Raw genomic sequence first — 15,707 nt, 5'->3', positions numbered from 1 at the left:
TAGGGAGTGCAGGCTGTCACGAAGTTGAGTAAAAGAGATGTATTGACAGCAGAAGACAGAGTTAAGCATTGATGAGTATGGAAAGAATTGGATTCCACGGTCAGATGTAGTCTTTGAAAAGTGTGACCCTACTATGTTTAAGAACTCAACATTGAATACTCGTGTTATGTTATATGACTTTGACTAGTAAAATTACTATATGTAATTATAAATTCAAGCAACGATCATGGGGCAACAAGGTTCATTATGGACCTGACTCTACTACAGTAAACAGATTCTAGTCTTTTTAAAAAAAAGATTCGTTTTTTGGCTTTTCTGCCTTAGTTATTAAGTGAAGATGGACAGGAAAGAGGGGGAAAGAGACGGGGAGAAACACACATCAAAGGCCGTCGGGAACGGGACTCAAACCCACGACCCCGGGCCAGCAGATCCTACTCCATTCACAACGAAAAACATTGCGGATATTAAAACAACCACATCACTACAAAATTACATTTTAATAATTTATTTTACTTTCCCTTCTTTATTACTTCTGATATAAAAAAAACATAGTCTTAATTTTCTGGACAGCAGCATTAGACAATGCACAAATAAAACTCATTTTGCAAAGGCATTGAAATAATTCTGCTTGAAAAAATAAAAAATATATATTTGAAATGTCTCATCTTTGATGTAATTATGTTAAGTTATACAATATTTCATTAACTAAAAGTGCATCCATTCATTTTGTATAAAAAAAATTATGTACCGATATAAAACATCTGCAAATGTAAATGTAAAGCTGCAAGAATACATTTAACTGACTTGACTTTTAATACTGCATTCTGAGGTGGTTAAATAATTAATCCCTGTTTTAACAGAAGCTGCCAATTTCTTCCTGATCTTTAGCTATTTTTCCAGTATACAAATAAAAGTCTCTCCAGTGCCCCGAGTAAAAAAAAGAAGCAAATAATGCAACCCAGTCTTCTCTAGGAAAATAATTTAAATTCACCCTCTACTGAACTCAATTTTGAAAAATGTCTCTACAAGGATGTGTAACTAAACTACCAATTCCTGAAATACCTGTCCATCCCTGCTCTGACCAACAAGTATTATGGCTTTGCAGTGGAGTTTATCATGCTTCCCTTTTTTTTTTTAGATTAAAGCTGCAATCCAGAACTTATATTAATTATTATTTTAACAATCTGTATGTTCATGCAAAATAACTAGCACACATGCAGTGTTTGGAGGTGGTCTCCCTTACTGTTCCATTGAGAAATGTACACTAGTGCCAGGATGGACACCTACTGTATACTGTACCTACTGGTGGACAATTAGCCCCCCCTAAGGCAAGCACAATATCTCCCATGGTCAAGCGGGGATTCCATCTTGGAAGATCGGCAGATAGTTTGGTCCCCCACACGGATCGAATCCCGAGTAGGACATAAAGCTTTAAGGATTGCACCTTCAAGTATAGCTGATAAATTGATTGTGACGACAAGGAGGCCTTCATCAGTTTGAACGTCTTGGGTTACCAAGCTGAGGATGATGGTGTGTATCTTCTTGGACGTACTGCTGAGGGACCAAGCCCCCCTGTACAGTACTATCCTGTGTTTGTTTAACCCATTCAATCGGGGAACGCATCTGTGTCATTTTAGGATTTCTTTGGCTATCAAAAATGGCAGATCTACAAGCTTGTAGATCTGCTACTTTTGGAAAAATCGTCGAAAATATGTGCATTTTTGTGCAACATTTTTAACTCTGATCTGTGCCTGGAACAACATATTTTGAGATGGGACCAAATACATTGGGGTCCTTAACATGTAAAAGTTGGATTTAGAAAACATTTTTAGAAATGTATTTGGCCCGCAGACCCCGATCTCAAAATGTTTTGTTCCAGGGTTATGAGGTAACTGGGTGTTTATGGTAGGATGGCCTACATCAGTGTGAGGGCAACAGTAAGACGAAGCCATCTCGGTTCTTCTTGAAGTCTACGTTGGTCTGGCCGGCCTTGGTCTCCACGGTAACGGTTTTGGGCTTACCACGCATGTGCACCTGGACGACTGGACTGCAAACCTTCACTGGTAAGAGGACTTTCCTCACTCTGAAACATAGACAGATTAGTATTAGGATACTTACAGTATGAACCATACAGTGGTATAGTTACTTACGTATTTTCTATCAATTACACAACCCATTTTTTTGGCTTGGAGATTATATTTTTTTTGCCGCATTCCTGAGCCAATCATTTGATGACCAACCGGTCATCAAATTGGGGATGAACTATCCCTTTAAAGTCTAACAATGTACACACATCCAAGCACAACACGCACAATACAAAGTACAAGGCTAATTATTAGTTGAATAGTTTGAAGTTGAGTAGTCCATGAAAACTAAATCGAAGGATCCTCTATTTTCATAGATGGTGGAGGTGAGGGTGCTGCAGCATATCAAATCTCTTTGGTGGCAGACAGCTGGGAAGAGGACATTTTCCTGCCTGCCAGCTGCACTGTCAGCTGAAGAGGATGGCCTGTACGTGTTGAAGGCCATGTGCTCCACGCTCTGCACTGAGGTTCACTCAGCTCAGTCTGGCACCAACATTCTACACCTGACACCACCACTCTAGTGAAACTAGCCATCTACAAGCTCACAACACGTTGACGTGTTGTGAGCTTGTAGATCTGCTATTTTCACTATTTTTGTAAGTTTGCCGAACAGGCGACTTTCCGATTCCCAGACGGCCTCTCTACCTATTCAGCTATGGCCGCTCCCGTCTAAGCTTACTGTTGAGCTTAAAGGGATATTTCAAGTTTGAAAGGTTCAAATACAATTAAAAAAATCTATTAAAATTAATGAAAAAAGTAATAGAAAAAACATGGCCCCTCACGTATTAGGAGGGCAGTATGAGTCACCAGAACCAAGGACGGGTGTTTTCGATTAATCTATCATGGTTAAAATGGAGTTTGAAGTTACGATGGGTTTGTATAGGAAGGGGGCGTGTCAGATAAAATGAATATCAAATATCTAAATACTTAATCAAGCAACTTAAAAACTGTGCAAAACAGTGTGCACTCAGTGGAGAGAGCCCAACAGCCAGACTTTTAAACAATCACCCCTAAATTCACAAAGTGAATGTCGGCATCTGTGCTAAGCTACTCCTAACAGGTGTAGCCTTGTACCCCCCCCCCCTCTCCATCCCCTTGGTCAAAAACCCCCACAACCAGCTGTCCCCCCCTTCCGGGGCTGTTGAAACATCCGGCCCAGAAACCCACCGACCTTGGCCGGGTTTTGATTCGCGTGCGACCCTGCTGTCATCTGAGATTCGAGCGGCTAATAAATAGGAAGGGTCCAGTGAAAGTTGACACCGGGCTAAGGCGCCCTGAACTTCAGACTAAGCCACAAGCTATGCCTGTGCACAGTAAAGTCCTGCGTTCATTTACGTCATTAAGTGTACAAATGGAACCAATTGGACCAGTGTGAGGGCTGTGGATGATTGGCTGAGAGCAGAGCTGTGTGTAAAGCTACATGCTAAAGAGGACAGAGGCGTTCCACAATGCCTGACTATTACTAACACACAGACGTGCTGTTTACGACTTGTGCTCTTACTTTCTTCCCATCTTCCCATCATCTTCTGTGCAGAGAGGGGCGGGGTGGGGGGATGTTGAATATATAAACATGATAAACCCAGCAGTCTGCTGTTTGTCAATAGGAGGGCCTCAAGCCACAGTCAAATAATTCACTGCCGTGTGTGGAGAGACAACATCACAGACAGAATTGGGGCGCAACCAACAGCAGTTCATGGAGGAGACTGAAGACCCCCCCCCCCTCTCTCTCGCTCTCTCCTGTCTCCCCCCATCATCTCCTCTGCATTGCTGGATTGTGCTAATCCAATGTGAACATATGCCTCTGGTGTCTCCATTGTGGAGAATTATGGGCCATTTCATGTGTGAGCTGAATGTAATGTGTGGCAAGATGTGTTGTTACTGATGCTGCTTGGCCCTCTGTGCAGTCCCTTTGTGCAGTGGTGGAAAGTACTGTAACTAAGTACATTTACTCAAGTAATGTACTTAAATACAATTCTGAGGTACTGACTTTAACTTTACTTGAGTATTTCCAATTTTAACTTTTTACTCTTTTTCTGCTTGCTTGATTAACTGATAAACCACTTTTACCAGCTGCAACATTAAAGTGATGACTGCATTACTAATTACAGTCCAATATTATTGTAAAAGGGGCTATTCTGCATAATGAGTACTTTTGTAATGTTACTCACATTTTTGAATGCAGGAATTTTACTGAGTTGCACTATATAACAGAGTATTACACATACATTGCGGTATTGCTATTTTTACTTAAGTAAAAATGTATTTCACCACTGCATGGGGAATCAAATCAACACCGACCCTGTGCAGCACTGGTCCCAGGGAATAATGTGCCATTGCCCTGACAGAGTGCCTTTTGTTTGTGTGTGTGTGTGTGTGTGCGCTTGTGTGTGCATGCGTGCATGTGTGCATGTGTGCGTGCACACACGTTTGTGTTTGTACACAATGGCCACCCACATTCCTCTGTCTATTTTAGGAAATTATAAACTCAGTCCAAAAGCAGGCCTTTTTTTTAACAGTCAATGCCACATCATTTCATCCGGCTGAAAGTTTCAAGTCCAATCATCAGGATCAACAAAGTTCTCTCTGCCAGAAAGTTTAGTAACCTAATGCTTCTTAAATGATGAGGTGACCCATTGCCATCCATCACAAAGACGATGAGGCATTTTCTAACCCATGATAATGTGTTCAGAATAGAGTGCCCCTTATGCACACTGCCAATAACTGTTTTCCAGAACTGTGCCAATGGGGGAAAACAATCTCATCTTGATGAACTTCAATTAAACCCACCCAGAGACTATCCGCAAGCAGAGCAATTCTTGTTTCAGTAAAAGAGCATGAAGGGGGAAAACAATCAATGTTTTGTGGTAACTATTAATTCTGAGCTGTAAATAGCTGGGTGTCAGATCATCTGACATCATCAGGCACAGGGCCTCAGGTGTGATGATGTCTGCTTCTAATGATCCCACAGATCCCAGACCAGCGTTGGAGTGTTAAGGATCACAGTCCCAGATCATCACATTAGGGGATTAAGGGATGTCTGGGGGTTTCCCCCATTCTTTCCGCACACATAGACATACTGTACAAATACAGCATGTGCACATTATGTCCATGTGTGTGAAAATAATGGGGAAACCACAGCTTTTCTCTCTCTCGCTCTCTCTCTCTCTCTACACATGTCTATGCACAGAAACAACTGGACAAAGAACCAGCTTTGCACCTAACACAGTATTAGCACTTTAAGACACTGCATTAATTAGAGAAAAGTAGCGTAAAGTCTGCTGTAAATGTTTCATAGCTTGGCTTAGAGCTCACCGCCATATAAAATAAAGGTCAGAGAAGTGAAAGAAAATCAATCGACTTCAAAAGCCAAATTGTATTTCTGTCAAATGACTTCCAAATCCTGTGAAGGCGCCTCAGTTGTTCACTAAATCACTGTGTCATCTTCGTCTTATTCCCCTCTATCATTCATATGAATTCATACACTGAATCCCAGCATCTCACTTCAATCCTGCCCTCTCTCATCCATCCCCATAACTGTCTGGACTCTCTCGTCCATCACTGGCTTCAGGTTGGGTTATGATTGGTCCTCAAGAGGAGCTCAAACAGGAGAGGTGTCAACAGTTTGACAGAGCAGAGCTAAACCAGAGAAAGATCAGGATCTCTGCACAGACCACAGTCCCAACAGGAGATAGAGTGATGGACAAGAGAGATAAAATGATTGTTGAACAAGAGTGTCAGTAATATATGAAATACTGTCAGTGGTAGACTGGATTCAGGATCACCAAACTTTGCTAACTCGAGTTGTGTTATGCAGTCAACCTAAGCCTGATTTATACTTGAGCTTGTACTGTAGATCTGCTATTTTTGCTGCAACAGTGTCGTACGACAGAGTATAAATTAGGCATGAGTGATATAGAGGGGTTTTCTGCTGCACTTTATAGCCAAGACAGGACTCCGTAGCAATAATTGTTAGCCACCTTTTCTGAGAAAGTATTTAATTGTGAATTTCATTTGGACCAAACTGTCAATTTAGGCAACATCACCAGGCCAGAAAGCAGGCAGGGGAGTGTTAATGGAGTAGTGGCCTCTTTAGCCCTACTTAATTGTATGACGTTATGTGAAAATAGCCGATCTACAAGCTTCCAAAGCGTAGCATTGCAACACAATCATTTTTGTATGTCTTTAGTTTTTCTGCCGATCTACAACCTCACTAAAGGCATTGTTTTGAGTAGAAATGGATGAACTCTGCCTCCCACCCAAACTCTGGATAACCATCTTGACTACAGCTTTTCTTGTGGAGAACACTGTATAGCCTTGCTATAGCCTTGCATGCTGCACAGCACAGCCTGTCCACCCCACTGTCGTCCAAACTTCCACTCACCACATCATAAACACCTTCCATTTCCCCCTGAAAGTAAATGGATGTATATTCTGTAGCAATTTTCCTCAGCTGCCTGACAACCATCACTGGGGGCAACGGCAGAATCTGCTGCCCAACTGGGTGTATGGTTGACATTTGTGTGAGGGGTGGGAGTGGGGATGGTGATGGTGGGCTATCGTGGGCAGAGGCTATTTGAGTCATTGAGTGCCAACTGCTAAGGCTGCTGCTGGGAAGTGGGAAGTGCAACTCTGCATCACCATGAAGCTGTCCATTGCTTCCCACAGAGTTAGCACTGGCGTCAGCGCCAGTGACCAACGCCAAGACTTATATGTCATAATTATCATCATCAACAGCATTAAAAACAGAAGCTCTGTTGCCACCAGCTGCACTCTCTGCCTCCCGAGCCTCCCCAGGAAACATTCTGAGAAAACATTGGAACTACAGTACAGACACGGTACTATACTGGACAGTACAGTACACTTTACCTACTGTGGTTCTTATACAATGTCTTGCATTGAAGCACAATTGTGGACCATAAAGTGCAATGTAACAGTAATGTAATGTAACATTAGCTTCAATCACTTCCTTGACATTGATTTACTCTAAAGCCCCTCCACAGATTTCTGAGATAAGAGCAAAGCGGTTTAAAGCAGCACACTCAGTCAATCACTGATATAGCACGGAATATTGCAACAAATTGATTGTCAATAGGGAAAGTAACACTATCAAGGGTTTTTGCGACGTGGAACATTGGCTACACATCGGAGGGTAGCTCACTTGGTGGATGTTATTGAAGAAATTATATTATCTGCAGTAGAACCACAGAAAAAGCCATGTCAAGTCTTCCACCTGCATACACGTGGCCAAGTGTCTTTCAGGTATGCATTGACGTATAGAATAGACGTTCTTCAATTATCTAAAATACAGGTCAGTTTGGTATGGTAATGCAAATCTCCAGTGTTTCAGGGCTGAGCAATATATTTAATTCATATTGATACTTGAAATAGATAAATATATATTGGTATGTATCAGACTGGTATCTGCCAATGAACAGTGTTTAAATGAGGATGATTTGGTCACTAATAATAATTATGAAAAACAGGTTGCCAATAACTGTTATTAAAGATAGTTATTGTTTCACATTATGAAAAATAAAGTATAAACAAAAGGTTATTGACAATGCTTGTGCGAACATTAACCCATGAGATGCTCACAGGGACACAAGGAAATACCTACCCAATGCTTCAAGTACTACTTTAGCTTGGCTATATCCAGGCTAAAGATGATCTCAAGAAGCTGCTGTTCGACAGCGACAGCTCTGTTTCTAACCAATTGAGGACTTTAGACATAAGTATTTTTAAATATCCTAAATAGGTTGTTAAAGTATTTTTTACAGTATACATTATAATATAATATAAAATGATACAATAATATAATTTAATGTATTTGAATGATCTGTGATTGTAGATCACTGAATCCAAGTACTTTCTTTTCTTTTTTTTTGTCTGATGCAAGCAAATGTCACAACTCAAGTATTAATAATAACACACAATTTATAATCATATTTTAAATATAATAAAAAAGATTGTGACAAGGTATTTTATTCATACTGTGTAGCCCATCTCTAGTTGATAATATTTTAATAAACATGAGGAAAAAAGATAATTGCACTTCGTCTTACAAGAACTCAGCTCTCTCTCTCCTTCTCTCTCTCTCTCTCTCTCGCTAAACTCTGTCTGAAATTTGCGCAACACACTTTCATAACACATTCTGTCACGCTATCTCACAATCCAATCAAATCGACCCCTTTCTTTCTTCTTCAATACTAATCTTTGATCAAATCTGCTGCATCACTCATCCTGAAATCTGAGCATTTTACAATCACCCTACATCACCAAGGATATTAAATCCATTTTGTGGACAATGGTCATTAGCTCATTGATCAGGAAGCGTTAATCCCCTTCATCACGCCACACAGAGCAAACCCTTTCTACTTTCATAATGACACTAGAGAGAACTGCTGTAGCAGAGTGTCTTCACAGACTAGAGTTTCTTCACAGACTGGACTTTGTCTAAATGTGTGTCTACATTTGTGAACATTGGTGGTGTCTACACGAAGGCTAGTTTTAAGAACAGCTCTGAGGGTGAGATAGGAATATTGAACCAACAAAATTACAGAGGCATACTGAGGGATAGAGATAAACCCAGAAGAGACAAAAGTGAACAAAAGGGACTGTTGACCATGCATACAAACTGTGCAATCTCACTCCTTGGTAGTACATACTGTAGCTCTGTTTCTGTTTGAGTGCTGAAGTGCCAATCTATGGGACTGGACTGCCTGCAAAACATAGCATTGAGATTGTTACGTGTGCTGAATGTTTTGCTTTTGTATTGGACTCATAGGGCTATGGCACCCATGTGCTTAAAAATACTTAAGATATTAGCGAGTTGAACACACCATTTGTTTTAGACTTCAGTCATGTTACCTTGCCATCTGAGAGACAAGAACATTAAGGACAGCCACTGAGGGAGTGAGGGAGTGGAGAGAGAGAAAGAGAGGAGGGGGGGGGGGGGGGGGGGGGGCTATTTCAGGCAAAGATGACGCCTTTCATGACCTAAAAAGCTAGTTGAGTTTCAAAAAGACAGGAGCCATTTGGACAGATTCCAAGTCTATAGTCAGTGACACTCACATCCAAGAAAGGTCAGGCAGAGGGCCAGCCAGTACTCTAACTGTCACAGATTACAATTGTGTGTGTGTGTGTGTGTGTGTGTGTGTGTGTGTGTGTGTGTGTGTGTGTGTGTGTGTGTGTGTGTGTGCGTGCGTGCGTGCGTGCGTGCCTGCGTGCGTGCGTGCGTGCGTGCGTGCGTGTTCTTGTATTTCTACCAGGACCTCAATTAGTAAAAACAATATGAGAACCGATGGACAGGAAGTGGAACAGATGCCTAGGGTTGGGTGGGGTACCAAATCAAGTATTTGTATGAACCTAAGGAGGTCTTTTTACTGATGTGTCTATGTGAATGGATCTCAGAATGTGCTACACACTGGTCGATGACACAATAATGAGTTCATAAAACTTATTTTTCAGTACAAACGAGCAAACTGTTTTAGTATAAACCTTAATCTCCAAGCATACAATAATCACAGTCAGATTTGCTAATGCCATAAAGATATTATGACTATGTATCTACAGTATTTTACTCAAACATCGCCAGTGAGGGAGAGACACTGCATTCCTACAGAAAATGCCAGCCTAGCAATAAGATTTTAAAGCAGACAAAAAATATATATTTACCAACATGCCAAACACATTAGTCACTACATAAATCAATACGCTGTGAACGCTGCAACATCACTTGTCCTTCAATAAAACAGTCAACACCTAAATAATAAAAGAATAAATTGACTCACAGATTAGGTTTACTGTTTGAAGAGCAGTAAACTGGCTTTTTATTAGATGCCAGCAGTTAGCCAAGTTCTCTGTCATAACTTCACGCTGGATAAATAATCTTTTCTCAGGCAGCAGTCGCAATGTTTTTACTCAAGAGATAAAGTGCTAAAATGTATTGTAATTACAGTAGCTACATAGTCCAAATGATTAGCATTGCTGTAGCTACGAACTCTGTCCTGCATTAGTTAATTAGTGGGCAGCAACAAACTTTTCTACAAATTGTAAAACAAATTGTCTGAATTCTGGGAAATTCAAGAAACATATCTCCACACATGACACAATGTAGCCAGTAAGTATACTGTATAATGCCTACAGTATTTGCGATTTCCTGCATTTTGGTTGAGTTCACAGACAGTCACATCACCCACATCCTCTCTCCATTCTCCTCTTTGTTTCTTTCCCCTCAGATGAAGCAGAAATGCTCTTCAGAAAATCGTTTTTCATTCATTAAAGCCGGCTCACCAGACCGCTCACATAATGCTTTGAGGTTAATGCAGTCATATGGTTTTAACAAGTCTGGAAAGCTAGGGGTGACCCAGAAGACTGCAATTAAAGCAACACCATCATGGGGGTTTTCCATATTCATACATGAAACTGGTGTGAGGAGCACAGAGAACACAGAATAATGAGCATGGGAAGAATGAAGAAAAAGGACAACATGGAGAAAGAAAGACTATGCGAGAAAAGAGAGGAGAGGAAAAGGGAAAAAAGAACAAATGATGAAGAGAGTTATAAACACCTGAAAGTCATTATTGGGCCAATTCATTAGCCAACTCCCTTCACAAGCCAGTGTTTCCATTTTTGAAAGATTTGGGGAAATTTCAGAAATAGCAACATAAACAAAGTAATGGTGAGAATAGAAGTAATTGGAGGAACTTAGAAAGTGCATTGTGCTGTTTCATTTACACAGGCATTGCTCGGAATTTAATGTAGGGAAAGAAAAACCTTAGATGGTGCTCAATGAGATTCTAGAAATCAGAAAACCACCATCAGTATGTATTATATTCGTCGTATCTTCTAAAGGTATGGCGAACCGTATCCTAAATCCTGTCATAGCCCAGTCATATCCATCCAGCTGTCCTAGCAGATGGCCCCTGAGAGACTAACCCCCACATCCCCTGCCCCATCCCTGTCTTTCTCTCTAGACGTTAACATTCACATACAGAGACATTCACATGCACACTCACATACATACAGGCGAGAGAGAGACAGTGAGAGAGAGAGACAGAGAGATGTGTGCACAATTCCGCATAAACAAAGCTGATTCGTACATGTCGACAGAAGACCCAGGTGAGAGAAAGCTAGAAAGAGAGGGATGAGAGGAGGAGGGAAATAGGAGACCATGGAGAAAGGAGACACATGAATGGAGGAGAATAGAGGAATCTACTCTGCCGAGGGACCACAATGTGTGCCAAACAACAGAGAGCTATATTGAAGTCAGCCTTTAACTGCTTGAATACTGCTTTCACTGATGACCCACTTTTGTACAACCCTCGTCTCTAGCACGTTCTTTTTTCACCTATAAACACTCAAATGCAGATATAGATCCCCCATTCAAGTGTGTGTAATTGTGGGAAATGAAAAGGGTCAGAATGAGAGACTGCAAAATGTGGCACGCACAGGCAAATACAGTATTGCTCCACTGACCGTTTCCTCCCCTGACCAACATCCTTCACGTGTAAAATACTCGTACATGACTCCCATGGCCCTGATTATCAGCTTCCAGGCAGAGGGAAAGTAGAGGAGCACGTGAGTGTGTGTGTGTGTGTGTGTGTGTGTGTGTGTGTGTGTGTGTGTGTGTGTGTGTGTGTGTGTGTGTGTGTGTGTGTGTGTGTGTGTGTGCACACGAGATAATTCTCAGTTATTTTAAATCAAAGCTAAAGAACTTTCTGTTTGCCGCTGCCTTTTTCTGAGTTTTTCTTTTTTCATAATTTCTTCTGCGCTGTAATTCTATTCTCTTAGTTTTTGGTTTTATAAAAATGTCTTATCTTCAAATGTCCTTTTAGAATGTCTTAATGCCTCAGTGCTTCATGTTTTGTGTGAAGCACTTTTCCTTGTTGTTGAAATGTGTTGCACCCATAAACTTGTCTTGCGTGTGTGTGTGTGTGTGTGTGTGTGTGTGTGTGTGTGTGTGTGTGTGTGTGTGTGTGTGTGTGTGTGTGTGTGTGTGTGTGTGTGTGTGTGTGTGTGTGTGTATTGCACACATTGTCATACTCCCCTCTCCTCAAACACACACACGCTTCCCACACCACACTTACGGAGCTCACGTCTGACTTTGTCTCTATATCTCCTTTTGACAAGTAGCCTGTAGGGGTCAAGACCCCGGCATTCACCCCCAGATGGTGGCACAAAGACAGGCAGAGGCCGGCGGAGGCGAGGCACACAGCGGCACGCTGATCGGCCTCATCTCAATGGCTGCCGTTGCTCCATGACGCCCTGTGCGCCTGCCTGCCTCCCACCCTGCCAGAGCCAGGCAGCTGCCACAGGGGTCCCAAATGACACTGATTCCCTCCCCCAAACCAAACACAGACCAAAAGTCTAAGACATAATACTCACACATGGGGAACGCACTCGTAAAACTCACAAAAGCTTCCCTGCAAAACCCCAGGAGCGGCGGCTATGCAAAAACACCCCCTTATAGACAAGAGTCATAAAAGTGAGACCCCACACACAATAAAATCCTCCGTGTTAATGTGTCCATTTGTAACTCTCAGAGTTAAATTAACACGGAGGATTTTATTGGGTGGAAGAAATACGACAGCTGCATAAATGTGGATGATTCCACAGACCTGTTTATGTTGTGTTAGGGTTTTTGGAATGAGCACCATGATGAAACCTGCATGAGAGATACGGTCTAGTAGTGTGTGTTTGTGTTGTATCGAGTCCGTATGATCCTGAATGGATTTGGGGGGATTAAGACTTAGGGAACCAATCAATTTTGACGGAGAACTATTTCAGTAGGCTTATGACGACACGTGTGCACAGCCACGCGGGCACACATGCATATACAAACACACGCAAAATGATGTGTGGACACATAAAAATATATAATATGGAGATAAGAGGTTTCTGCCAACAGCAACGATATATTCATACTTGGGGGTGATGGTGTTTCTACCACATATTGTGTCATCAAAGCCTAAGTCCATTAATCTAGCATAACAATGAAGTAAATGTTATTCTTGGCATTTATCACTGTCATAGTTGTCTGCGTCTGTTTCCTGCTGTGAATAACTGGCGTGAAATGAATTGGCGGCGGTGACATTTTGTCACTGCCATGTATGAATCTGATCTATCAACAATGTTTATAAATCTGTTTCACATTCATCACAGTCAGACGAATTTGGATGGCACAACCCACGTGTGTTCACACCAAGCGCGCACACACACGTGTGCATGTGTGTGTGTATGGCTGCTCAATGGTCATCACTGTGAAATGATTCATTAAGGTCCCTGAAATCATCTATGCCCTTGGTTCTCAAACTTTTCCATGTCAAGGACCCCTAAATTAAGATGTATTTTGCAGAAAATAGTTTGTGCCAGGGACCCCTCAAACAAGATTAGTATTGTTAAAATGTTTCCGAAATATTAAAACTTTTCCAATTTTTTTCAAGATTTCTCAAAAAGATAGTCTATTTTTTAATAGCCAAAGTATAAAAAAGGGCTAAAGAGGTTAATCTACTATCTGCTGGGGACCCCCTGGAACCCCCTCAAGGACCCCTGGGGGTCCCCGAAACCCCACTTTGGGAACAACTGGTCTAGGTTTCCCATCTGTTTCATTGTGATAACGGGGCACCGCTCACCGTGTGAAGTGGTCGACCAGCGTGCCCACCAGCTCGCCCACGCGGTCCAGGTTGGGGCATAACTCCCCTCGCTGTAGGCACAGCAGGATGTCATCCTGGGAGGTCGTGTGCAGCGCCACCATCTGGTCAGCCCCACTGGTCACGCTCAATCCTGTTAACTACAGGGGACAAACAAAGTACATCAGAGTAGCCACCAGCATAGACAACCATCACATTTTAGTTTTTATTTGTGTTGGACTATTATGTGTGTAGTTTTCTTTTATTTTTATGTATCTTTGTATTCCTGTGAAAAACAATTCCCCTGTATATGAAATGTGCTGTACAAATACAATTTTACTTGACAGTGACAAGTGTCTGGCTGGTAATTTACTTACATATAATCTATATACAGGACCTGCATATACAGTACATAGATCAACATTTGTTCCGCCTAACACAATACAACGAGACTTATCCTGGACCAAAAGCAGGTTAGGAATTATGTCAAACAGATTAGTTCTGTCTAATTTAAGTGGGGTGAGTGTAATTCTTCCCACTGTGCACGTGTGTAGGAAAGGGGGTCATGAGTTGTGTGGCCCAGTTGGAACTACAGTATGCATGAACAGATTTAGAAGGGCAAGCAGAGCAAGACGGAGGGAGGAAAGAGAGGGGAAGGGGGCAGACAGAGAGACCAAGAGAGATAGTTGGAGAATGGAAAAGAGAAAGACAGCCAGAGATAGAGAGGGAGAGTGAAAGACAAAAGAAGTTACACAATAGATTGTAGAAAGAGATAGAAGGGAGACAGGAAGAAAGCTCATGGTACTAAGCCTCTTATAGCTGGCTGGGATGAGCCCACTACAAACACAGGTTAATCCACTCCAGAGGGACCTATGGGGGCTGTCCTTGTGTTGTCAGGACAGTGGTTCTGGGACAACCTGACCTTCGGAACGAATATACTGATATGACAAAGTCATATTCATCAATGCAAAGGTAATCAGCACTCGCTGGTTGAAGTACAATGCTACGTCAAGTTTGGCAAACTTGTGCCTGGGCCGATTTTGAGTCTCCACAAAAACTTGTGACTGATACTTTAAAAACAAATATGTGGTATGTGGTCTTACTCTGTAAGGAACTGGGGCACCCGTTTTTCGATGCAATATAATAAGGTATTCCATGTATAAAATATAATATAATTTTCAAATGGAGCATTTCATAACAACTTGCATGTCGTTCCATTTAAAAGGTATATTACTAACACACCTCAGGTTAATGTAAGACTTAAGAGGCCATTAGCAATTTGTCCCATTCTTCCATAGCATAGCACAAGGTTACCTTTCCAACGCAAGATAAAAAAGGGCCGGGCACCCCTGTTGGGTCACACTCGATTGCCATAGAGTCATGAGGGACAATGTGAGGCAAGAGCTGAACTACTTCAAAATCAATAAAACTCAAGTCTCACTCTGACCTGATATCAACTCCATTTTGAGTTTTCAGCGCTTAATGGTATCAGCTATCTTTAGCCGTTCTACTGCCGTGCATAATGACTGTTTTTACCCCTCTGGCATTGTTGCTTTGTCTCTCTAGAATTGTTCTTGGAAAGTCGGTGCTGTCTCGTTGTTACACAGGTTTCATTCTACCTCTTTCTCTCTTTAACTGAATCCTCCCCAACCCCTTCTTATCTCTTCTCTGCTCCCACGAGTCCTCTTGTCCTTCAAAGCCCAGGCCCCTGTCAGATACCTGATCAAATTTCTCAGATCAGTGCATCAGATGCTGCTGCAGCCGCAGCGTGACCACAGACACCAACACACACACACACACACACACACACACACACACGTGGCCACAGAGAGTAGCGCCGTACCACTCCACTGCCTCACCGGTACCGAGGAATGTAGGTCAGACACCTCACACTGTCTACCGGCAGACCAAACCAAATAATCTCTCCCTTCACTTCTCCCTCCCACAACAGCTGTGTTACTAACATTCACATACATGCTTTAATGTAATGCCA

The 15,707-nt window shown here is 42.0% G+C and overlaps 1 protein-coding gene across 1 annotated transcript in view; it reads right to left on the bottom strand.

The window, feature by feature from the left end:
• Positions 1-489: 489 nt before the first annotated feature.
• The window catches only part of myo1g (myosin IG), a 40,166-nt gene continuing 24,948 nt past the window's right edge, over positions 490-15,707 (bottom strand). Inside the window, exons 21-22 of the mRNA XM_084079593.1 lie at positions 13,718-13,875; positions 490-2,083 (exon numbers count right to left, since the gene is read on the bottom strand). Coding sequence (XP_083935719.1) covers positions 1,921-2,083; positions 13,718-13,875 — 321 coding nt within the window. The 3' untranslated portion in view covers positions 490-1,920. The remainder of the gene's footprint in view (positions 2,084-13,717; positions 13,876-15,707) is intronic.

Source organism: Gymnoscopelus microlampas, assembly GCF_963454915.1.
Source record: "Gymnoscopelus microlampas genome assembly, chromosome: 15".
NCBI lineage: Eukaryota > Metazoa > Chordata > Actinopteri > Myctophiformes > Myctophidae > Gymnoscopelus > Gymnoscopelus microlampas.
This window is presented reverse-complemented; position numbering and strand designations above follow the sequence as displayed.